The sequence below is a fragment of the Uloborus diversus genome, chromosome 5, assembly GCF_026930045.1.
Source record: "Uloborus diversus isolate 005 chromosome 5, Udiv.v.3.1, whole genome shotgun sequence".
NCBI lineage: Eukaryota > Metazoa > Arthropoda > Arachnida > Araneae > Uloboridae > Uloborus > Uloborus diversus.
In genome coordinates, this window is record NC_072735.1 from 106,806,680 (window position 1) to 106,831,151 (window position 24,472).

Here is a 24,472-nt window from a genome sequence, read left to right on the forward strand (position 1 = left end):
TTTCCTCTGCAGAAGTAGTTTAAGTATTTTTATCAATTGGAAGTGAATACGTGAGTATTTTTTATTCAAGACTTTGGTGTCTGAATGTATTTTCTCAAAAAGTTAGTTTTATAGACAATTTTATGCATTGAAAATGAATATGTATGTTATTAGTAGAACAGTATTGTTTTACATTTTCAGCATAATTATTTCTCTAGTTTTTGCTCAACTACACTGTTTTTGTACGCATAAACCACAAAACTTCTCTATGTCTATAAAGACAAATCGTAGCATAACATTAAGAAATTAAAATTAATCAAAACTAAGGTTTCCTAAACTGATTTTGTGTAAACACTATTCAAAATAAATGTAATATGTTTCACAAGAAAAACTCACACACCTCAATCATGCTTTCAAAACTATGATATTCACATCAGTTAGAGAATTAATAGGATTTGTATTTTACTGAATTAAATATGCAGGCATTTTATGTTTCCTTTACTTATAAGTTTCATTTTTAACTGATATCATTACAGTACTTCTACACTAAATTTTATCCACAGGTTATGTTTCATAAGCAACATCAATACATTTGCAGTAATTTATCATTGTAAGAGTGCAAATCCTAAAACCTTTTTTTTTTTATAATCCTGGAAGAAAGAGCATTTGCATCCATATAATAGTCATCGACAAAATGTGCAGAACCTGATAACACTAGTGATATAAAAATAACTACAAATTCAAGATACATTTGAAGTTATAAATGAAAATCTCACTATTTTCTTTCCAAAGAGAAAGGAAGTGTGAAACTTAACAGAGCATACAATTTAGAAAAAGGTTTTATTTATACTTATCATTAAGAACCAACAATACCTCTCCATGTAAATCTGTATTTAGGAGCATTAGGGCACAAGTAAGTGTGTGTACTGCATCTAGAACAAAAAAGAAAAGATAAAATGAGAAACTTATCAAGAAAATTCAGAATCAACTTTAGATGACAATTGTGAAATAGTGTTAAGCAATGAAAATTTTGAATGTATGAAAATAATCATTGAAAAATTGAGCAGCTTTGCCATACTTAGACTTGTAATTAGAAATGTTTCTAATTGCTATGAATACATTACATAAGTCACAGCGAATAGAAGAAAGAATGAATTCAAAACCTTTTATAAAAGAAGGATTTAGATCTTGCATTCACATCATAATGTAATTCATTTATTGTAGATTTTTCATCCTAACTGAAAATGTTGTCATAACGAGCTGATGTGTGCATCACATAACGTCCTTTCGCAACAATTTAATGTCATTTTCCCATTACTGGCAATTTTAATGTGATTCAATAGTTTACTCTCTAAATATCACCACAGTGACCAAATTGAAACAGATTAAAAAAAAAAAAAACACCAAATTTATTTCCAAGTGGGCGACAAAACTTGGCAACCAAAAGACTGGCAATATATCGCCAAGTGTCCACCAAATTATAACACCACTTGAGTTTACATCGAAATTAACAATGATTTCCCCCCAAAAAGGGGCAAAAGACCTGTTTAGAAACACCCGAATGCAACCAAAAGGGGAAGTGCACAATTAGACCCCACTAGGAGTCTACGTACCAAATTTCAACTTTCTAGGAATTACTGTTCTTGAGTTATGCGACATACATACGCACATACGTACGTACAAACAGACGTCACGAAAAAATTCATTGTAATTATCTCCGGAATCGTCATTATGGATATTTCGCATATCTATACGTTCTTGGGCACTTATCCACGTGTGGTCGAGTCGAAAAAAAAAAACTCAATATACATTTGGGGGTGAGTAAAATGGAAATTAAGGTCGATTGAGTGAAAAATTTTTTAGCGAATATGATACTTCCTTTTTTGTAGAAGGAAGTAAAAAGAAGGCTATCCATTACAAATTCTTCATTTGTTGTTACAAAACAAAAGTAGACGAATTTTTAAATTTTTGTAATCAACAAATCCACTAAATAGAAATGAGCTAAATTAAAAAGTCAGAATCAAACAAATCCAGTAACTTTTAACCTGTTTTTTAAGCTGAGTGAATGGCAATCATTTCCTTTTATGTTTATGAGGTTTCTCATTTGTATTCTTTTGAAATTTCATCAACCTCACAAAAAAGTTTGAAGCCTGTTTTATCCCACAGGAGGAATGGATTGATTCCTAAATCATCGCAAAGGTGACGTACTCAAGCCCTAAAACTGCGAATTATCAAAAAGTTTATAAAACGAACATTAAAATCTTAACAATTTAATTAGGCTATGGATTTATCAACATAGCCGAAAATATGTCACAAAAATGGTCTAAAAAATAAAAATAGAATTTGAAATGTGGATGAACTTTTCAGATTATCATCACAACATGTTAAAATAAAATCATAAAGAACATTTACAAATACAAATGTGACAACCAGTAACAGGATCTGGGTTTAGCTTGGCTGGTCGAATCAATCCCCAATGAAGATCAATGGCCCTCTTAAAACTATCTACCCCCTTGCTCATTACAGCCACTTCTGGTAAGCTGTTCCAAGTGCCCATAACCCTACCAAAGTAATAATTTTTTGTAATTCTCAAATTAGTCAGAGATTTGAATAGCTTAAAAGAATGACCCCTTGTCCTGCTTTAAGATACATTTGCATCAAAAGTTGTAACACAGGTGAAATTATTGCTACACACACCATATCCCTGCATGAATAAAGTCACAACTTGAAAATACAAGTTTGAGTTTATCTTCTATTTAACCAATTTTGTCCCTACAGGCCTAGTATGGTAACATTACTCTTTTTACAATGCTGACTGCTAAGCAGTGGAAGCAATGTTGTATTATTACGCTGATTTCAATGTGTAATGCATAAAGAAATGTTATTTTTGATCGTATAACATAGGTTCTATTTTACTTTATTTTATTGATTTATTTCTTTTATTTATTTGCAATTGAAAATCAGCAAGGATTATTTTTTCTTTTCTTGAAAAAAAATATATTAAAGCAATTATACTTTTTTCTTGTCTGGCTTTCTAAAAAGTGAAAAGTGGGGAGTTAAAATGTGAAGAAATTAAATACATGTCGCAGCAATTTAATTTATTGGATGGAAAACATTTTTGCAAGCATAAAGTAAAAGTGGTAAAATAACACATGTAAATTTACTAACAGTTCTATTTTAGTCTCCCCCTCCCCCAGTGACGAATAGCTTCAGAGAATAAGAACTAATTTCTAATGCTACAAAATTGCAGCAAATTTAAGAGCAAACGTAAATAGTTCTATGCAAGGATTGATGTTGAAGTCATATTTTCAAGAGTAAACTTTCGGCAAAATAGTAATACTTATAGCAGAAACAAACAGATTACTTATAAAAACTCTTAAATGCACTATCAGATGCATAAATGAAAGAAAAAGGGAAATTATAAAAGTATGTTTAAAACAGTTTTAAACAGATCACAGTACTTAGCAAAGAACCTGCCCTCTATATTACCTTGTGACTTAAAAGCTCCAGGATTGCAGTCCAGGAAACGTTTAGAAAAGTGGACCAGCACTCGTTCTCTTTCTTGTGTTTCCCCAATAAGGCAAAACTGCTTTAGAAATTTTCTTAGAGCAACGTCCAGCATCTCTCCGTTGAAATCAAAGAATTTCAAATACTCTTCAGCTACCACTCTGCTAAAATCATTACTGTTAAAAAAGGGGATGATAAAAATGTCTCAGGAATACGAAACATTTCAATCAGTTAATCTAGAGAAACTACGCAGTTTGCAAAAGTTAAATTTAGATTCCAGGAATTATTTCTACCAGAAATAATTTCATGCAAATCAAATTTAACAAAACAAAAACGCATGTGTGTTGCACAATGTTGTTCACACCTATTTCTAAGGCAAACTTGAAATCTTAGTAAAAGATACAATTCTCTCTTATCAAATTTAGCACCAACAGCAAATGTCCTAATGTATCTATTAAAGAAAATGTTTTATTCAAAGCTATAGCTGAACATTTTATCCCCTTGATAAACTATAACAATTCAAAAAAAAAAAAAAAAAAGATTTTTTTAGGGCAGTTAATAATAGAGTATTTTTTGTGTGTTTTTTTTTTTTAATTTTATTTTTAAGGGGAAAAAACTGCATTAATAAAAGTAATTAATCGTAAACTTGAAACCAAAACAACAAAACTTTAAAATAAAAATGATATATTTGCGATCAAGGCTTAATATCAATTCATAAGAAAATAAAAATAATACACAAAGAAAAAATCCAAAAAAGCAACTATATTCTTAACGTATGCAAAAATAATCAAAAATAAACAAACAAAACATTAACAAAAAAAATAGTTACAAGAGCAAAAATATCAAGTTAAAAACAAATAATTTTGTAGTAAAAGAATACAGAATAAACCCTCAAAAAAACAGGTATCCTTAAAAATTTTGAAAGTTGAATGCTACAAGATACACAATTATTTAAACTTTAAAATAAAAATGTAAAGTGTGATTTTAAGATGTATCAAAATATGCATAGTTGTGTTTAATTTACTCTCAGGTATAAATTAGTGATAGAAATAACAATATTATAAGTTCATACAATCTTTAATTATACATTCAACACTGAAAATTTTAAGCAAAAAGATTGTGAGAGATTAAATTTAATGCAAGTCATTTCTTAATAATTTCCAATGGTTACTCTCCATGCTAGATTATAAAATTAGTATTTATTAGAATTTAAATTAGTATTTAGATTTGATTTTATTAAAAACTCTTGCTTAATTTTGTCTTGGGCTCCAAACATAAAATAGTTGACAAAAGGTATTTGAAAAGAGAACAATTAAAAATTCTTTAAAACAATATCATTACTATTTTGAAATATAATAAATAATGGAAATTAATTGTACTATTGAGAAGTACAGTCAACACCTGGTTATCTGGAATACGGTGGCACTGTAACCACAACTAAATGATAGTCCACAAAATGGATTTAAAAAAAAAATGACACAAGTGTATGCAGCAGCTTTTAAAAAATCAACTAGTATGTTGTGGCAATCACGAAAATTTCTTCTATATTTTTCTTTTTTTTTTCTCTGATCCTTCCCCATGCTTGACGAGGAAGCAATATTCCCAACAAAAACAAAATTACACATGCAAAAAACTTGACGACCATCCCAATGTCTGAATTATTGCAAAAGCAAAGCAAAGAGAGAAAATTGAAAGTTATTTTAAAAGCCTTACTTGAATTAATTAAATATTTTATTTGTTAACAAACATAAGATGGCAACAGTTAAAAATTTTAAATCATTGAGGTAATATTTCCGATCATTTCCATACAATTAAAATCACGAGAAATACGCAGACGACAATCTATTACGATTTATCTTTCTTATTGTTGCATTAATAAAGCTATTTTTATTCGCAAAAAAAAAAAATCAACACCTCTAGGAGCGATTGGCGTCAAAATTGAACCAAAGCTTGTTTACATATGGATTCACATATATTCCAAATTTCAACCGGAACGTAGCATTCCTTTTTGAGATAGGGCACTCACAATGGAAAAAAAGAACGAGTGATTGCGCTACCCCCTTTTTAGCTGTTGACAACAAAATAAAATCAGCTCTTATACCCACTAAGGGCTACTCGCCAATAAATTTTTCTTTCATTCCGTTCATTATTTCTTGAGATACAGCAGTCACAATTGATGACAAAAAACGTTCTATAGATCAACCCCCGTTTGAGTTATTGACACCAAAATTGAATCAGCACCTGTTCCTGTTAATGGCAACATATGGCCCAAATTTTTTTTGATTCCTCCAGTTACTTCCTGAGGAATATCAAGCACGCGTAACTCAAAAAAACGTCCCATTGTTCCACCCCCCTTGGAGGAATTCGCGCCAAAAACCAATGGGCACAAGTTCACATAGGGGCACATATGTGTACCAAATTTCGTTCGATTTCATGCGGTAGTTTTCCCTGTAGAGCGGCCACAAAAAACTGGTCACACACACACAGACAGACATTTTCCAAAAATAGTCGAAATGGACTCAGCACACCTCAAAACGTTCAAATCCTTCGAAACTCGAAAATTTGCACGAATCCAATACTTTCTTCTATATATTAGATATAGAAGAAAGTAATAACAATTGCATGCATTTAAACTTTGTCTAAAAACAATAACAATATTGGTAAAAAATTTACATAAAAGCTAAACAAGGATTGCTCATTATTGCAAACAGATTACACACATGCTCAAGCAAATCGTGTAAACAGATAAACAGAAAGAGATCAAACTAGGTTACATCAAAATATAAAGGGGGAGAGATGAGGATTTTTTTGTAACAAAACGAGTCCAATCACTCGTTTCGTGCATTAGTAGCGTCTATCCATGATCCATAGATCTAAAACCATGCTTCAACTAGTCAGGTTTCGGGTGACTTTGGACAATTAGATGTCATTGGAAGGGAGAGAAAAAAAAGAAATATGAATGTCTAAAAATAGATTTTTCACTTGTTAAGTTAAAAATGGGTGCATTTATCTACATTCAGTCAATTGTAGGAAACGGGTAGGTAGTCATTGCCAATTTATTATTCTTGTTTTTAAGTGTGAAAGGCTGTGGATGATCGAGAGTTTGCTGTATAAGACATCTCATGTGAAACATTAACCAGAAATGTACTGAATGGGCCATGGGTGGATTCAGAAATTGTTCAGGAGGAAGCACATTATTATTTTTATCAGACACAGCTAAAATATAGAGATTTATCCCAGGAGGTCCCCGAACCTATTCCTTTCCTTTACCGTTGAAGAGTTATTCTAAAATTGCGTTTTAGAACTTAACTTTCATAGTAATTCTGGGTAAATGTTTCAAAATCCCCTTCTCCTGACATGATCGAAGTTCGTCTAAAATTGCGTTTTTTTGGAACTTCAATTTTCGAAAAATTACCAGAGGAAAATCACTGAACTCATTTTTCCCCATTAACGTTACTTGAAATGTCTGCAACTGCACCATTAAGGCTTAAACTTTACAAAATACCGGGGAAGGGGGGAAGCCTCCGAATTCATCCTTCTAACATCATCAAAGATCGTCTGAAATACCCCTTTCAAAACTTCAAGTTCAAAAAGTTTTTGGGAGGGAGATTTGAACCCTATTCATTTCCTTAAGTTCGAAAAAGATGACCTACACTTGCGTTTCAGAACTTCAATTTCAGAAAATTGCAGATGCAGAGTCCCTCAAGGGAGAGTCGATCGCCCCTCCCTTGTATCCTTCCTTGGGGATGGGTTATGGTTTAATCATAATACTGGAAATGGCTATGTTCCAGACATGGGCCAAGTAAGCCATAAAAATTCCTCAATTTGGTGGTGAAATCATTCAGAGACAAAAGTAAAAAAATGCTTCTTGAGCTCTCTTATTGCTTACATAATATAATCTTAGAATATCAGTGAAGCTGCTTCCTTTAATTTTACACATGTGACAACAAATATGGCAATGAAATTAAATTATGAATATCAAACTCTTATCTCCTAATATTAGTTAACAATTCTAAATTCAGATAAATCCTTTGAGAAATTTCTTCTACGAATTGGAATGCAGTTTTACTGTGGATTTCTTTATAACAGCAAACTCTCTCAAATGCAGCCTACAGGTTTGATTTGAATCTCACAAATCAAAGGTTCTATTTAACTCAAGGTGTCAAAAAAAAGTCAACCCTTCTTGCTTAAAATAGTACCGTTAGTTTCATTCAACTCCAGAAACATCATTAATCCTTTTGAACCAAACACTTCAATTTATTGCACTCAAAGGCATTCAGGGAAAACTAACGAGTGGCTAGAAGTTGATTTGAAAAGAATTTGAAAAGTTAATTCTTATAGAATGTTCTTCTATGATCCCTTACATTTTGTGAAAATATGGTAAGATGGTGTCCTCATTGCACTCCATGATTAATTTCATTTTTAATGCAATCAGCATGGTCCTGATTTCTTATTCAACTTTTCCATATTCCTAACCTTTAAGGGTTGCAGTGTGGATGAAATTTATCAATGCTATTTGCAAGTTCTGCATGTAAAACACCAATAGAGAAGCAAGAAGAAAATTTATATCTTTGACAAGCCAAGTTACTAACTATTAACTGATTGGATGCAACTGAAACAAAATAAACTGTTTTAAAGAAAATAACCAAATTTTCCTTAGTGATAAAATATAAATAGCACAAGTTGTCAAAAAATGCAGTATATTATATTTTAAATCCCTACTGTTGAGCCGCATAACTATATACTCTGACTGAGCTTTATAGCTGTGATTTTCAAAATATCTATATAGCTATATATTACTAGATTTTAACTTTGCTTCTTTTTAAATAATAAGCAGATATGTGAAAATGTTTTTTCACTCATTAACCTCACATATTTAAATGCTGTACTACAAAATAAAAGGGTTTTCAATGATACATCCTGAAGCCTGTGTGACAGGATCAGATCTGTGTAACCGCAGACCCCGTATTGCAGGGGGCTCACGTCCTTTAAGGGCCCAACAGTCCAATTTTTTTTTTTTTAAACTAGCACTAAGACCTTTTAACATTGCAAATATACACTGCTGGCCTCTGGGGAGGGGCCCCACAGATTTTGTTGTGGGGGGGGGGTAACATTTAGAGATCCAGGCCTGCTGCGTGATTAAGTGTGAAATGGTTATTTCTTTATAAAATAGACACTGCCTACATTTCAAATCAATTGGAAATTTTTTATAATGTAAAAGAACTTTTTCTGTTATTTTAAATACTATAAAAGGGTCATATACTTACTTTTTACATAGATGCCTTGAAACATCTGATTTTTTAAAACCTTCAAGATTGAAAAGACGCTTAGCAAGACGAGAAGCTGAGGGCATGTCAATAGCTTTTGGACTGTAATGAAAACTACTCAGGCTTTCAACATCAGATTCATCTTCCGGTGAATAACATCTTTTACTTTCTCCAGCAGCGGGAGAAGATTCATCAGTTCGAGGTTCGCCGCCATTTTCAATGTTTTTTAAGTTAGTAGGTGATTCATCACTTGAGCTTTTATGTTGCACTTTATTGTTTGCTGCAAAGCAAATAGTGTTTTCATCTGACACGGTTTGATTGGGTAAAACTTGTACATAAATTTTATTCTCATCGATCATAATATTAGTAACACCATCTTGCTTTGGCTGGATGCTGCGAGGTGCGTAACGCTGTCTATTTGATGTAGTAATCATGGTCTTAAGATTGTCACTGACTAGATTTTCATCAGAATGAGTACCGTTTTTAGAAGCAGGAATGTGTACAAATTGGCTGAACCTTTCGAGTGAGTTGCTATTTGGTAAACTTTCAGAACTAGAAGGACTAGGAAGCACTCCACTTCCAGTGGCACTTACAGGTGTATTGCAAGACCAAACGACTTTATCCGTTGAGGTATTGTCTTTATTAGTATCCAACAGATTGTTCAATGATGTGGCAATATCATCATCAATGTCGATACTAACAGTAGCAACAGATGACTTTTGTAAAAAATCTTCACTTCTAGAAGTCCGCACAAAATTTCCACCATAACTAAAGCTGCCTTTCTTTTCAACTACAGGGCTTTTGAGAGTCTGATGCTTCGCGCTTTGTTGTTCTTCCTCTGTTTAAATCACTTTCTTCTAAAAATAACACATACAAAATGAGTTTCAAAGGTATAATTTTGCCATACAGATGTAAAAGTTTTGATATCACTCATTTTAACAATGGGACAAACATACTCATTCACTTTTTTTAAAAACATAATTAACAGCATAAAAATACATTTATAGAAATAAAGTAGTAAGTATTCACTCAATTTTAAACTAGTTAAAAATAACAAGGAAGTGATATTTTTAAAAAAAATACTATATATTTAGCATCACTAACATCTGTATGTTCATTTTTAATGAAAATAATTTCAATACTAGGTTTTTACTGAGATTACTTTATACAGACTTTCTGCCTCTGTTATTTTTCTCATTGACTTTTTCTGAACTGGTAAATACTATGACATCGACTGATTAAAAACAATGATCAAAATTTTGATTTACAGTTTATCATATTGCTTAACAGCCCAGCACTAACTTTTATACAGGATTATTAGTTAAAATTTTTCAATCAAATTTAATGAGCCTTAAGCTAAGCTTTACATTTAACAACAACAAATTCTTCAAAAAAAAAAAAAAAACACAGCAGCTATTTTTAATACGAATGTAACACAATATTCTAAAATGAACTGTTTATATTCAAATCAATTGCTTGATTTGAATATATACTCCACTACTTCTTTGTTTAAGTAATCCTGATAAATTAATATCGATGTTTAATTTATGATTTAAAATGTGATCAGAAATATTAAGCTGATCTCCATAAACAAAAAAGCACTGAATATTAAAGCAGATATCAAAATACAGTTTCAGCTGCTTCACTATAAAAAATGTACTCAACTTATTGAATAAAAATGAAACTATTATAAATGAAACTGTATTGCACGTTTAAAAATTTTCTATTTTACAACATAGACTATCAGAAATACTAGTAAACATTTCATTTACTTTTGTGACAGGTTGGTAATAACAGGGGCGTAGCTAAGGGGGGGGGTTTTGGGGACAAACCCCCCCCCCCCCCGAAAAGTTAGTCTCAAAAAAAAAGAGAAAAAGAAGAGAGAAGAGAAAGAAAAAAAAGAAAAGGAAAAAATTCCAAGCGATTATACATATATATATATATATTATATATATATATTATATATATATATATTATATATATATATATATATATATATTATATATATATATTATATATATATATATATATATATATATATATATATATATATATATATATAAATAAAAGAAGTAACCCCCCCCCCCAAAAGTCGGGTCTAGCTACGCCACTGGGTAATAACATTCTAAAACACAAACTTTACTATATATTTTGACATGCATACAGAAAAGTAAATTTATTTAACTTTTCAGGGGCCTTTGATTATATATATTTTTTTCTTTTGATGTATCTATATTAGTTTTTGAATTAAAAGTAAAAATTATTGCTAGACTCTGTCTTCGTGTTTTCTTGCCTGAAAAAGTAAAAGAAAATACAACTGACCTCTGCAGTGGAATTAGCATGAATACGTGAGGAAGTTAGGCAAATGAAAGATAGGTGTAATACTACTAAAAACACCAACAGTGCAATTTCTTATTAGTACAATGTTAATCAAAAGCTAATAAAATATACAATTAGCTGATAATAAATACAAGTATTTTACAGGGAATTTCATACCTCTGTCATGATTTGATGTTACATTTCGCTCTGTGTTGTTGCTATTTTCTCCTGATTGTTTAATATTGCTTTTTGGTAAGATGAAACCTGCATTGCTGCTTTTAGTTTTGATGATTAAATCTCCAGTCATCATAAAAGTCTCAAATTTTGGCTGAGGTGGCTGCCTCGTATGAGAGTTATGTATTGTTGGAGATGGGGGAATGTTTTCTCCATTTTCGCTAGTATCACCATTAGTTTGAAATTGTTTCGGAGAGTTGGGCTTTTGCTGTACATCTATATGACCGTTGCTAGAAGAGTTGGAGTTTTCTTTTATGTAGGATCGTCTCAGTGCTTCAAGCTCACTTGATGCCGCCATGTGATTATGGACCCCGCTCTTTTATTTTGGCATCTACAAATGAGTCAAAAAGAAAACATCTTTAGATAAAATACAGTAACAGTGAATATTATTTTAATTTTTAATTAAAGAATAGACTTACTACTGAAAAAAAAATTTCTGGAAAAAAAAATTTTTTTTTATTTATTTTAACATCTGCCGGTAAATAAACAGACAGTTTTAGACAAGAACAACAGTTTATCAAGTAAGTTAATGAGAAAAGAAAAACACTTTAACTGCAGAAAATTTTTTCAACATGAACATAGGTGGTTGGTGTCGCAAAAAAGTGGAGGTTTAAAAGAAATGTAGGGGGCATAACTCCTGAAGCTGTTTTTTTTTTTGGAAAAGTAATTAAATTAATTACATTTTTTGAAAAATTAATTAAAGTATTAAATCTTTACAAAATTAATTTGGTGAAGACTTACTACTTCACCAAAAATATTTTTGAAGAAAGTTTTTGAATTTATTTTAACATCTGCTAGTCAACAAACAGACAGTTTTAGATAAAGTAAGAGAATGAGAAAAGAAAAAACACTTTAACTGTAGAAAAGATTTCCAACATGAACATAAGCGAGAGATGCACCAAAAAAGTGGGGAGAGGGGGTGTCAAAAGAAATCTAGGGCTTAGGGAATATAGCCCCTGAAGCTGATTTTATTTTTCGAAAATTGGGGTATAATATTACTGATTTTACAACTTCTCAAAATGTGGAATATGGCATCTAAAATAGGGTTGCTCCATTTTTAGATGCCATTATTACAAAAAAAAAAAAAAGATGAAAAAAGTTCATTTATTTAGAATTTTCAGTTTTTATTTTTGTAAAATAAATCAATCCAGCCTTTAAAAAATCATTTTTCAATGGATCATTAATTTTTAACTCTGAAAAGTGAGGGGGCAAAAGGCCCCTTTACTTTTGAAAGCGATGGGGCAGTTGCCCCTTGCCCCCTGTATGAGCGGCCAATGAATATGAATAGTAAAATATTTAAAGAAAATCTATGCATGAATTTTAAGGAACTTCAAGTGATGAAACAAAAAGTAGTTTTTAACATAAAATCAAAAACTTTTAAAACTGCATAACTTTTTAGCTCTAAAGACAAACAAAAACATACTGTAAAAAATCATAATTCCTTATGAAGAGCATATTGAAACAAAAATAATATGTAATCACAATTGAATAAGTTAGCTAACATACTTTTTTTTAAATTTTTGTATCTGTAATTGTATAAAAATGTTTTCAGTTTAGATATTCATTAAAAATTACATTGTAATCATTTTAACCTCTATCTTTACCATCCACATGTTCATGCCTTCTGCAGTGGGATGATGATGACATTTTTAACGTATGTCACATGACAAGACATAAAATATTGTTATTTTTGCAAAAATTATACATATTTTGAACAAAGGTTTACTTGTTGAAAGCATGAAAAATCTAAATTGCATAATATTGTTCAAAGCAACTTACTATGTGTTAACGACTGATTTTAAGACATAATTTTTTTGACGTTTGAGTTTTTTTGATATTAAATACGCATAATCAGGAAGTTTCTAACTTTCAGCATGCTCTTATTTTACTAACAAAGTGATGATGGCTGCATCTAAAACTGAAAGTTATTTAAGCTTCCAGTTGCACCTAGTGATCATGAAAATCTGTAGAAGCTTTTGGAAGGAAATGAGGTAAAATGCTGGAGACAAGTTTTAACTATGGAAGAAACATATTAATGTAGGTAATCAGGCTCAGATCTATATATTTTGGCCCTCCTACCGAAATGCAGAAGCGCCCCATTCTACCTACTGGAGTACTATGCTACTAAGGACAACGGACCCTTTTAGTGGCATGCCCCTTCCCCCCCCCCCCCCCCGCATTGCGGGGTCTGCGGATATGTGTGGCTTGTATGCAATTGAGGCAAAAAACCTGATAGTTGAGGCATTGTAAAAATCTATTTTAGATTTAAATTTTATTTTATTTATTTTTTACTGTCTAGGCAGACTATTCTATAAAATTATAAAAAGGCAGCTTTATTAAGACAGAAATTCTGATTAGCGACAGTGCACAGTTTTTCAGCACTCATATCCTCCAGCGCACACGTTTTAGCAATTATATTTAGCCTCAACATAGATAAGTATTATTTAGTACTGTTAAATACATGTTTTCTTGTTACTTTCTTTGATATCTAATATATAGAAGAAAGTATCTGATGTGTGCAAATTTTCGAATTTCGACGGATTCAAACATTTTGAGGTGTGCCAAGTCCATTTCGACGATTTTTGGAAAATGTCTGTCTGTGTGTCTGTCTGTGTGTGCGTGTTCGTGTATGTGTGTGTCCAGTTTTTTGTGGCTCCTCTACAGCAAAAACTACCACATGAAATCAAACAAAATTCGGTTCACATATGTACCCTTATGTGAACTTGTACCCATTGGTTTTTAGCGCGAATTCCTCCAAGGGGGATGGAGTTATGGGACCTTTCTTGAGTTATGTGCACCTGCATAAAATAGATGGAAAACACCTTTCTAAGTTTGTTATGAACCTGAGACAAGAAATTGCACTTTTCTAGAGCATTTCCCAAACACAAAGGTTTTGATGTTCTTCCTTTTTTTCCCCTCCAGCCAGAGATAAATTAAGTTTTAGTTTGTGATGGTGGTTTGATACCATTTTTCTAAAATTTGTTTATTTTTTTAGCTCTGTAACTTCTGCGCACAAGTACAATACAAACAAAAAATTATGCAACCATTATGACAAAACAATCCTCTTGATGAGCGAAATAATTCCTCCAAATATAAAATTTTATTAAAATTTTTTAAAACAAAACACAAATCATACCTTTCTTCACTTTCAATGTAACTACATCGCTGGATAACCTCAGGCACTTGAGCACTAAAATGTGATATGTTATTAAACAAAAAGCAGAATTAATAATAAAAATAAAGAGTAAAGTGTTGGGTAATAAATAAAATTAAAACCATAAATGTCATGCAGTAAGGAAAAATACAACAAATTCTTGTAGACAACAAACATCTTTTTCGACATGTAAAGTAAGTAAACATAAAAAATATAAACCACAAATTTGAATCATTCATAAAAATATTTACAGAATAAGAGAAATTTACAAAACATAACATCCCTGGTTTATTGAATATTATGCAAGCACGAAGAAAAATCTTATACACCATGTCTTTCGACATAATGTGGTAGAATTTAATAAGAAAAAAGTGTTAATGTAATAAAGCTAAACAAAAACATAACAGAGACTTAACTTTTTGACAAAAAATCAAACATAAAAAGAGAGAACTGACAAAGTGATAAATAAAAATGCAATTAAATATGCAAATTGCTCAGAGTTTTGGAACTGGGGGTATTACACTGTACTAGCAAGTCCACAAAAAAGGTGGATCCCAGTGCTGTCTCGGTCAAAATTTTAAAGTATCTGAGGTATGATATTAGTGACTTTAAATGCAAAAATTTTGTCATTCTTGCATTAGTGTTTATTTTCATGAGCTAATAAAATGACAGAAAACCAAAGGAAAGAAGTAATGCAAGCCATGACAGGAAGAAAATTTAAAAACAATACCATACTAAAGAGTCATCAGGAACGATTCACACTGAACATACCAGAAGGAAGGTAGTATAAACATACATAGCTACATTAGATATAGGTAACAGGAAATTCCTGAACTAAGTGATATAAGAAAGAAAATCTTAGAAACCTAAATAATTAAATATGAGAGAACGGAAGAGTAAAGGTTGTAGATATAAAACCCCACAGGCCATGGCAACAAAAATTTTGAAATAAAATTGCACAAGCCATGAAAGAAAGAAAGTATGAAACAAAATTGCACAAGACATGAAAGAAAGATCATTTAACACACCAATTAATATTACAAAAAGAAATTTTTTTCAGAAAATAAAAGAGGGGAAATCTTACAAATGACGAAACATATAAGATGACAAAAAGCTCTTTAAAATGTAAAATTTAGAATGTATTACATTGAAAAAACTATCAAATAAAGTTAAACAAAAAGAAGAAAGAAAAGAAAATGCATGCAACATAACAGAAGTGAAACACAGCAGGCAACATGCAGAAAAAAAAATATTTCAACACAAACATTCTGCTCAAAATTTGCATGTTAATGAGAAGAAGATTGATTGAGAGATAAAAAATGCAATGAGAACAAAGAAGATAATAATGGAAATTTTTGCCTTATAATGAGCTAGCAAGGAAAGTTAAAACTTGATCACATGTGTCACGATAGGCAACCCTTAATTTAAGCAAATATCGATATCATATATATGTTTCTCTCTCAATATAACTATTTTATGTTTATTGTTACTTCAGTCAACTGCTTTAATCATTAATATTTTAATTGGCATTAAATTTATATAGCACTTCAAATATTGCAACTGACTAAATTTATAAAGTATGATTATTGTCTAAGAGACATTTTAAAATAATTTTTTGTGATCAACTGGAATGTTTATCGAGTTCTGAATCACCCCCTGACATTATTCTGATTAACCTGATTGTCAATGCTTAACAAAACTGATTGTCAAAAAGACTATTCAATATGAACAACAAATTGGATAAGATGATTTCAACACATGTTTGTACACAAATAATTTAAAAAATAACTGGAAAAAATACAAATCAGTGACCTTTGCTAGTCAAATTAAATTTATATAATTATAATGAAAATAGTGGATGCCTCATTACAAGCAAGGTTAAATTTTCGCAAGAAAGAAAATATGTGTGAAATCGTTGCGTTTTTACGTCGAAGGAGGGGGGGGGGGGATCCGCTGGTTTGTTTTAAGATCGCGAATTTCAGAAAATTACACGAAATATCGGTAAAAGTCGGAATTTCATTCGTTATGGACCAATACATAATGTATGAACAAAATTTTAAATAAAAACGATGGATGTTTTAGTTCAGAAACAAGGGAAAAAAGGTTTAAAAAACATGCAAAGGAAGTCATTAATACGTTACAAGATTTTTTTTTTAATATTGACTAAACTGACAGTATAGAAACATACCCTCTTTTGTTGAGAGTGATACTACAGTTTTGTCGTTAACTTCAAGAATGACATCTCCAGCTTCAAGCTAAAAATAACAAATACAGTTAAAATGATATTAAAAACACACAGCATTTAGAAGAAATTAAAAAAGTGCATTAGAAAACAGCAAAAAAAAAAAAAAACCGTACTAGTTTAAGTATACAATTTTTAAATCATTAGACATACATTAATAGACTTCGAGCGTAAATAAATCCTATTAAAAAAAAATATTATTTTCTGGCATACACTATGGCACTAGATAAAATCTAACATTTCATGCATAACCAGTAACCACTTTCGTCTAACCGTAACAAAACGTTTAGAAAGAAAATAAGGAGACTCAAAAAATGTGTTGCAAATTTTCATTGAACTTTCTTTAAAATAAATTTTTAGCGGAAATATTGACAATTAAAAGTCATACAATAAAATGATCCACTCAAAGAAGAGATAGCCAGGGGTAGATTTTGGGGGGTGGGGGCATCAAAACCATAATTCACAACGGGGAAAACAGACCCATCAAAACGTTAGTAGTATTAAAGTTTTTAAAGTTAAAATATTTTTTAGTATTAAAGTAGTTTTGCAATAACATTTGGTTAACAAAAGTATATAATAATAACAAAGAATAAGCGAATATTTCATCCAACGCAGCAGGCTGTGTTTGGCAGCAAAGCATCTCTGCATACTCTGTCTGGCATTTCTTATCAGAGAACGAAGGCCTTTACAGAATTGCGTAGCAGATAAGAATATTTTCACTTGGATGCGTAAAACACATAACTTAAATTTTTCAACAGTTTGTCCAAAGCAGTTCATTCACCTATAAAATCACAGGTACAAGAACCCTTTTGTTATTTTTTTAATTGATTCTTAAATTTACGATGATGCAATTCTCACTATTAAGAACCGTACACAGTGGCATGACAGCCCATGGGGGGCCAAGGCCTACCGCGCCCATCTCAGTCTTCCTGACTATGGGCTACCTGCGATCGGCCTGCCCTGTGCAGATAGGATCGCAGATAGCCATTGTCCTAACCACTATCACTATTATTTTCCACAAATCTCGAAGGCTCTCGATCTGCGTAGGTAAACATGATAGGGTCTGTCCGCAAATGATGTCACACTTTGCGGAAGGGGAGGGGGTTCATGAAAATATGACAATTTGTGAGAGAGGGGAGGAAGGGGGTAACAAGAAATGAGATATCACGCATTTTTTATAAGAATATGTTTATGAAAAATAGCATGACATGTGACAAATGAGGGACGGGATAAAGTCAAGAGTCACACTTGATGACAAAAGAGGTGAGAGGTCGAAAATGTAGCAAAAAAAAATGACATCAGTTATGAACAGCCCCAATAGTCGCATCACGAATAAAGGTTTTTGCTCCTCCTTTCCCGAAAAACAAAATTTATCGTACATTTTTTCATCTAATACCTACCACCCACTGTCTCATATTAAGATTATATTGGAATGCCTTTCACATTTCTAACCTTTAACCTGACAGTACTTCCTGATGAATGATGATTTCACATCGTTAAATAATGATGACGTTTGACTTGTAACATTTGACTTGTAACGTTAGTGATGTTGCATCATGAATGTGTGAATACTAGATATTAAAACTTCTCGTACTTTTTATTTTTTGAGATTAATATAATTTTATAGTAGTAATTGCTAAGCAGGACTTAAAAAAGTTTTCTAAAACAACTCAGAGATAGGTTCTTGATAAGGAGTACGTTTTTAAACGCAATAGCAGGGGTTGATTAAGGTTGTATTTTTTTGGTCCTCATTTTGTGAAAAGTAAAATGTTTTTGTGAGTTATCTTTATTTTTGAAAAAAAGAAATTATCGTAAATTTCCCTATTTTAATGGAAAAACGTAATGTCAGAGAAAAATTTAAATGTGTACAGCAGTCAAAAATTTTAATGTAAACGGTATTTCTTTTTTCTCAGAAAAATCTCTGATATGATGCACAATAATATTTCTTCCATCACTAAAAATATTCAATAATGAAATAATAAATTCATTATGAAATAATAAATTTACCGGCTAAGAGGGAACCATTGAGAGAGCTTCAAAAGTTAATTTCTTTTCTTTTTCTTTTTTTTTTTTAATTTTGAGAGATTTTTGAACTAAATATTTTATTTAAAACACAAATAAAATAATTAAGCAAGTAAGTGCTTATTATTTCAAAAGCTGGCAGTTTTCCAGAAAATATGCAATTACCAATAAATTTCTTAAGAACTAAAATTAAATTAACAATAAATAAATTAAATTTTCAAAGAAAGTGACAAAATTCGACATTCTTAGCCTGCATACATCAAAATAACTTCCATCCTTTCAAATGATTGAAATAATAGCAGGATGTAAAGAGATTGAAATCTTAAATCCAGTCAAGTCATTTCGAAACTTGAACTTTAAGTGGCCGAATGAACCAGTACATGTGTACATCATTCATTTCAGTCAAAAAAAAACCAGTATATCTTCATATTTCCTAGTACGAAGAACTAGCAACTTTTTTTTTTTTTTTTTTTCAGGGTTTATATCGTTGTACTACAACAACGATCACTCGACAAACTTGGAAAAAATTTAATGCTTAACTTTTATTCGAAAAAAAGGAAAAAACATTTCTAACTCAATAAAATTTCACAATGGTAGTTCAATAACATTTTAATCAAGTCTTCACACTCCGCAAAAATCGCGAAAAAGCATTAATTCCTTGAGTTTTCCTTGAAGCAAAATGAAGAAAATTGAATTGTAGTTAACTACTTATACCATTCACCCCACGACATAAAAAAAAGTGTTTCTTTATGCGAGGTAATTAATTTACTTATTCAGGGGTGCCCCCCCTAAGAGCAAAGGCACCACCTTAAATATCACAAAGAGTCCCCCCCCCCCCAAAAAAAGTGAAAAATGCCCCTCAAAACACCACTACCTAAAAATCTCAATGGCGCAGTCTGCGCGATGACCCCTCCACCCCTAACTTATTATATTTTTCAAACTTCCTTTAGACTTAGCAAAATCACTGCTTCCAAAACGTGCAGCCTAAATTCGTTCAAAATACTGTATTTTGTGTGTCTGAATATTCTGATAATGATGCTACTTCCAGCTGACTCGACTGTCTGGTTATAAACAGATCGACATCGGAAAAGACTTATCGGCGGCAGACAATCCTTTTCCATTAGCAGTGTTTGAATTGGAAATAGAAATCTCGAGGTTTTGGCCGAAGACTTCGTGTCAACGTTGGCAGTAGTCGAAATTGCTGGCGTCGAGGTAAACAGAAGGTTCGGGGAAATAGAATTCGCACGCAGAAATACAATTAAACATCGGGATTGATTCCCACCGTAATCAACACGAATGAGAATCTTCCGGAAAATGTTTCCTTAAATGATATTTGCTGAAATCGAAATTGAAAGTGCAGCTACAGACAATTGACAGAGTGATGTTTACGTAGCAGACAGCAGAATTTACGAAACACAATGCAAATCTAAAGCGAAATAGTAGATGTTTATCAGCATCATTGGCAGTAAAATATACAAGATTTGTTTGAATAAACTGATCATTAGCAAAATTATGTAAAGCATTAAATTTGTTTTCGTTAACTTTCCTTTCTCAAATCAACACGTACAGATATCAAACCGGTTAGCTTTCTTCTCCCTTGCTCTTACTTTGTATTGCACAAAGTCTTTTTCAGAATGCAGGAGTAGGCGACGAGCTTGTCCACCTTTTTGCGCCAGGGTTGCCGCCTTCGGCGGCTGCTTAGACAATTTAGCGACGGTATTAATCAATGTTTTTCTCTATATATCAATATTATCATTCGCCTTTTTACGCCGATGTTGCCGCCTTTGGCGGCTGCTTAAACAAATTTCGTGGAGGTATCAATCAATCTATACTGGGGGGAGACACAAACGACGTACTCTTCATGCAAATTTTGTCGAAAAATAACAAAAAGCACTTCCACTTTTATGTGAAAGCACTGTTTTTTCAAAGTCATGGTGTGTGGGGGGAGGCACTGACACCCCGTTGAAATTCCTTAAATGACGGGCATGCCTCTTTCTTGCTGTCCATCTACTATATCGACATCTATATTTGTCTATCTATCAATCTATACGATCTATGCATATCTACCTCCTGACAGTACAATCTTTTTTTATTTATATAAGTATTAATTAGAAAACAAAAACATTTTTTTGTCCACTCAACCTCTATCTATCTCTGTATCTACCTAACCTAACCGCCAATCCGTAACAAAAACGAAGATCATGAAAAAAATCGCGGGCTTTATTTATTTAATCAAAATAGCCCGAAAAAAAAAGGCTCTATGTGCCTCCTAGTGTTCAAAAAATAGCACTTGCAAAAAAATAAAAAAATTAAAAAGAAGGTGAAGAGAAGGCACACGATTTCAGTTGGATCACGTGATGAGGTAAGCTCGGAACTCAGCCGACAAGCGAACAGCTCGCGTTGTGTTCTGCCATTAAAAAAATTGTAAAAAAAAAAACTATTGCGTATTTTTCAAAACTTTTTTCTTCTGAAGGGGGCTGAATGTTTTTACTATTACCAACTAAAATTTTAGAATTGAGGGTTCAATACTTTTTGCAGGATGGGTTTCAAAAAAAATTAAACCCAGAAAAAAATGCAAAATAAAGGGGTTTTTTTCAAAAATTTATAAAAAATACAAAAATTGCTCTATCTTCAAAACTTTTTCATTCATCATATTTAAAATTCAATTTCCTACACTATAATACAAAAAATATTTGTGTTGTGCGATTGGTTCGGGGTCTGTGAGGTAAAAAGTACTAAAAAGTGCAAAAAAACGCATAATACATTAAATAACTTTTTTTCTAATTAAAATATCAAAAATCGAAGCTCGAGGTGCACATTTTCGCAAAAACTGCACCTGTGTATCAAATTTCATCTTTCTAGGCCTTACCGTTTTCCCAGAATGCGCGCCACAAACACACACATACATCTTGTTTTATTATATGTAAGAAGATATGTATAGAAGATAATTCCTTTGTCATTTGAAACATAGACTTATAAAATTAACATCTGATCAGCTTGTGAAGATTTTTACAGTGAAATTAAAACCAAAAACGACTTTCTAAAAAAAAGTCCTAGCGAAAGAAAGATACATGCAAATATTGTTCAAGTTTAAATTTCTCATTCATAGTATTTCTTCTTACTAAAGTAACTATTAAATATTGACGTGTAAGAAATAAAATGTTTAAATTTATCTGCTTGTGTCATTTATTATTAGCCGTGGCTTAGGCTTTTAGTAACCATTTGTTCATAGCATTGAGAATGAATTACCCTCTAAAACACGTTAAAAACCAGACAGGGGTGTGTTCCCTTTGTAAACTAGCAACGGGGGGCAGGGGGGGGGGGCGGTTGAACATTTCAGAAATCTGGCAAGCCTACTATTACATAAGTATCTGAAAGAGAGAAAAGCCATAGGCCATCTTGGTGAATAAATATTTTAGCAATTTATTCTAATAATGTAGCTAGAGCAAGGATTCTCATGCGTTTGTGTCGGGGGGGGGGGGCATGAGGCAGATTATACCACAGAAACGTGATATACGAATAATGATGCCTAAAGCAGGGTACCCATTCGGTGGGTCTTGAAGTTGACTATTGTATTACTTATTTTAAAAGTATTTTAGTCCCTTAAGTAGGGACTCTTGTTTTTTTGGGGGGGAGAGGGGAGGAGGAGGGATCGGTAAAATTAAAAATGAGGGGGGCCATCGCACTTATTGGGTTTTGGCAGCCCTATAGCATTACAATCTATATATTAAGATCTGCAATAGAGGAAAACCTACGAAAATCTTGAAATGTAGGTAAATATATCAGCAATTTATTCTAATGATAAAGCTGGGCTGCCCATTTGAATGGGGGGGGGGCATGAGGCTGACAATACCACTGAAACTAACAGAGGAGTTATTTTTAAAGGATTTTAGACTATTCACTAGGGGAGCCCGATTTTTTTTTCGGAGGTGGGGGGGGGGGCGAGGAATGATGACGCTCAGCACAATTGAGGGGTGTCGTCGCAGTTAAGGGGATGCGCTTCCCAAATTATATTATTTGTATATTGAGATCTTCAATAGGGGGAAGCCAACGGACATTTTAAAAGATAAATATTAAAGTAGTTTATCCCAATAATGATTGTTAAAGCAGGGATATGCCCACGGGGTGGGGGGGCATGAGGCAGACTATGTAACTGAAAGAATCAGATTCAAAAGGATTTAGCCTTTTTTTTTTTGAGGATTCTGTTTTTTGGGGGGGAGGGGGGTTGTCAAAATTGATGGGGGGGGGGGGCAACGCACTTGGGGAGAATTGGCATTCCTAGCAACATGATCTGCAGTAGAGAAAAGTCATCGTAAAGCTTGATCCATAAATATTTCAGTAATTTATTCTAATAATAATAGCTGAAGTAGAAGTGCTCTTCCTTGGGGGAGGAGAGGGGGGCATGAGACAGACTTTACCACTGATATAATCAATGAAGTTTTTTTAAACGAATTTAGTCTCTTTAATGAGAGGTCATGTTTATTTTCGGGGGGGGGAGGTTCGTTTTAGTTGAGGAGTTCACCTTTGGGGGAGGAGGCACTTGGACATCAAGATCTGCAATTGATAAAAGCGCTCGGTAAGTAATATTTCTGTAATTTTTTTCAATAATATCCGCTACTACGACCCTCCCCCACTCATGCGGTGAAGGGGGGTCGCAAGCACAGACCAAATTGTTGAAATTTTACAAAGGGTACTTGAAAATTTTCCAAGTGTTTGTGAAACAGACCTCATTATTGGGGAATAACATTTTTAGGGGGGGGAGGTACCATGTAAACTTTCGACGCGGGGCGACACCCATATTTAAATCATCTGCACATTGAAATTTTCTTCCTTTACATAATTTGCATAGGGAAGACCATCGAGTTCAGAAATGCAAGTTGATTATCGGTTTTCTACGACAAGCGATGTTTCGTAAAGAACCGGAAATCCTAATACATGCTTCCCCAATTCCGCAACCTATGTTTGATGAGTCATATCAAACGAAATATCGGATCTTGAACGAAAAAGATTATAACAACGCTAGTTTCGATACCACTTGAACGTCAACACTCAGCAACGCAATCGGTATTTCCTTGAAAACAAACGCACGAAAAACGACGGAGCAAAAGTCATGCAAACGACTTCACTTCTCAAATACGGAAACTTACGTACATCCACTCATTAAGCACAAAGAATTATGAACAAAATTATGCATTTTTAAGTCATTATTTCAATTAGTTCTTAGTTAAGTCAGGTCAGACGATATATCGGACAGATTTAAATCTGAATATCGTTACCGCGGTAATAAATATATATCGATACATTACGGTATATCGGTATATCGCCCAGCCCTATTCAGCAGTGTTTTTATTTTAAAGGAAATTGTATAAAACATCAGAGATTAACTTTAGCATATTGCCATACATGTTATACTTTTCTTAATTAAACCTTTCTAAAACACAACTCCTTAATTTTTAGATTGAAGCCTTCGGATTACCTTGTCGAAAAGCATGGCACGTGCTTGAAAGAAAGGGAGAGAAAAAAATCCGAATATTTGGGAAAAAAAAATTAAAAACTTATGTCGAAAAAAAAGATGTTTTTCGAGTTCAGAAAGCGTAAAAAACTGTTTAAGTACTTTGGATCATTATTAAAAGAGGTTATCTACATTATTAATTACATTCATATGTAAGCACTTAAACTTACTTTTTTTTTTTCAAATGTCTAAGTAATGTGGGCTTAAAAATGATCAAGAGTAAATAGTTTTATCAT

The 24,472-nt window shown here is 32.3% G+C and overlaps 1 protein-coding gene across 1 annotated transcript in view; it reads right to left on the minus strand.

The window, feature by feature from the left end:
• The window catches only part of LOC129223065 (PH and SEC7 domain-containing protein-like), a 65,791-nt gene that overhangs the window by 40,215 nt on the left and 1,104 nt on the right, over positions 1-24,472 (minus strand). Inside the window, exons 2-6 of the mRNA XM_054857630.1 lie at positions 16,649-16,715; positions 14,443-14,496; positions 8,754-9,543; positions 3,469-3,662; positions 853-911 (exon numbers count right to left, since the gene is read on the minus strand). Coding sequence (XP_054713605.1) covers positions 853-911; positions 3,469-3,662; positions 8,754-9,543; positions 14,443-14,496; positions 16,649-16,715 — 1,164 coding nt within the window. The remainder of the gene's footprint in view (positions 1-852; positions 912-3,468; positions 3,663-8,753; positions 9,544-14,442; positions 14,497-16,648; positions 16,716-24,472) is intronic.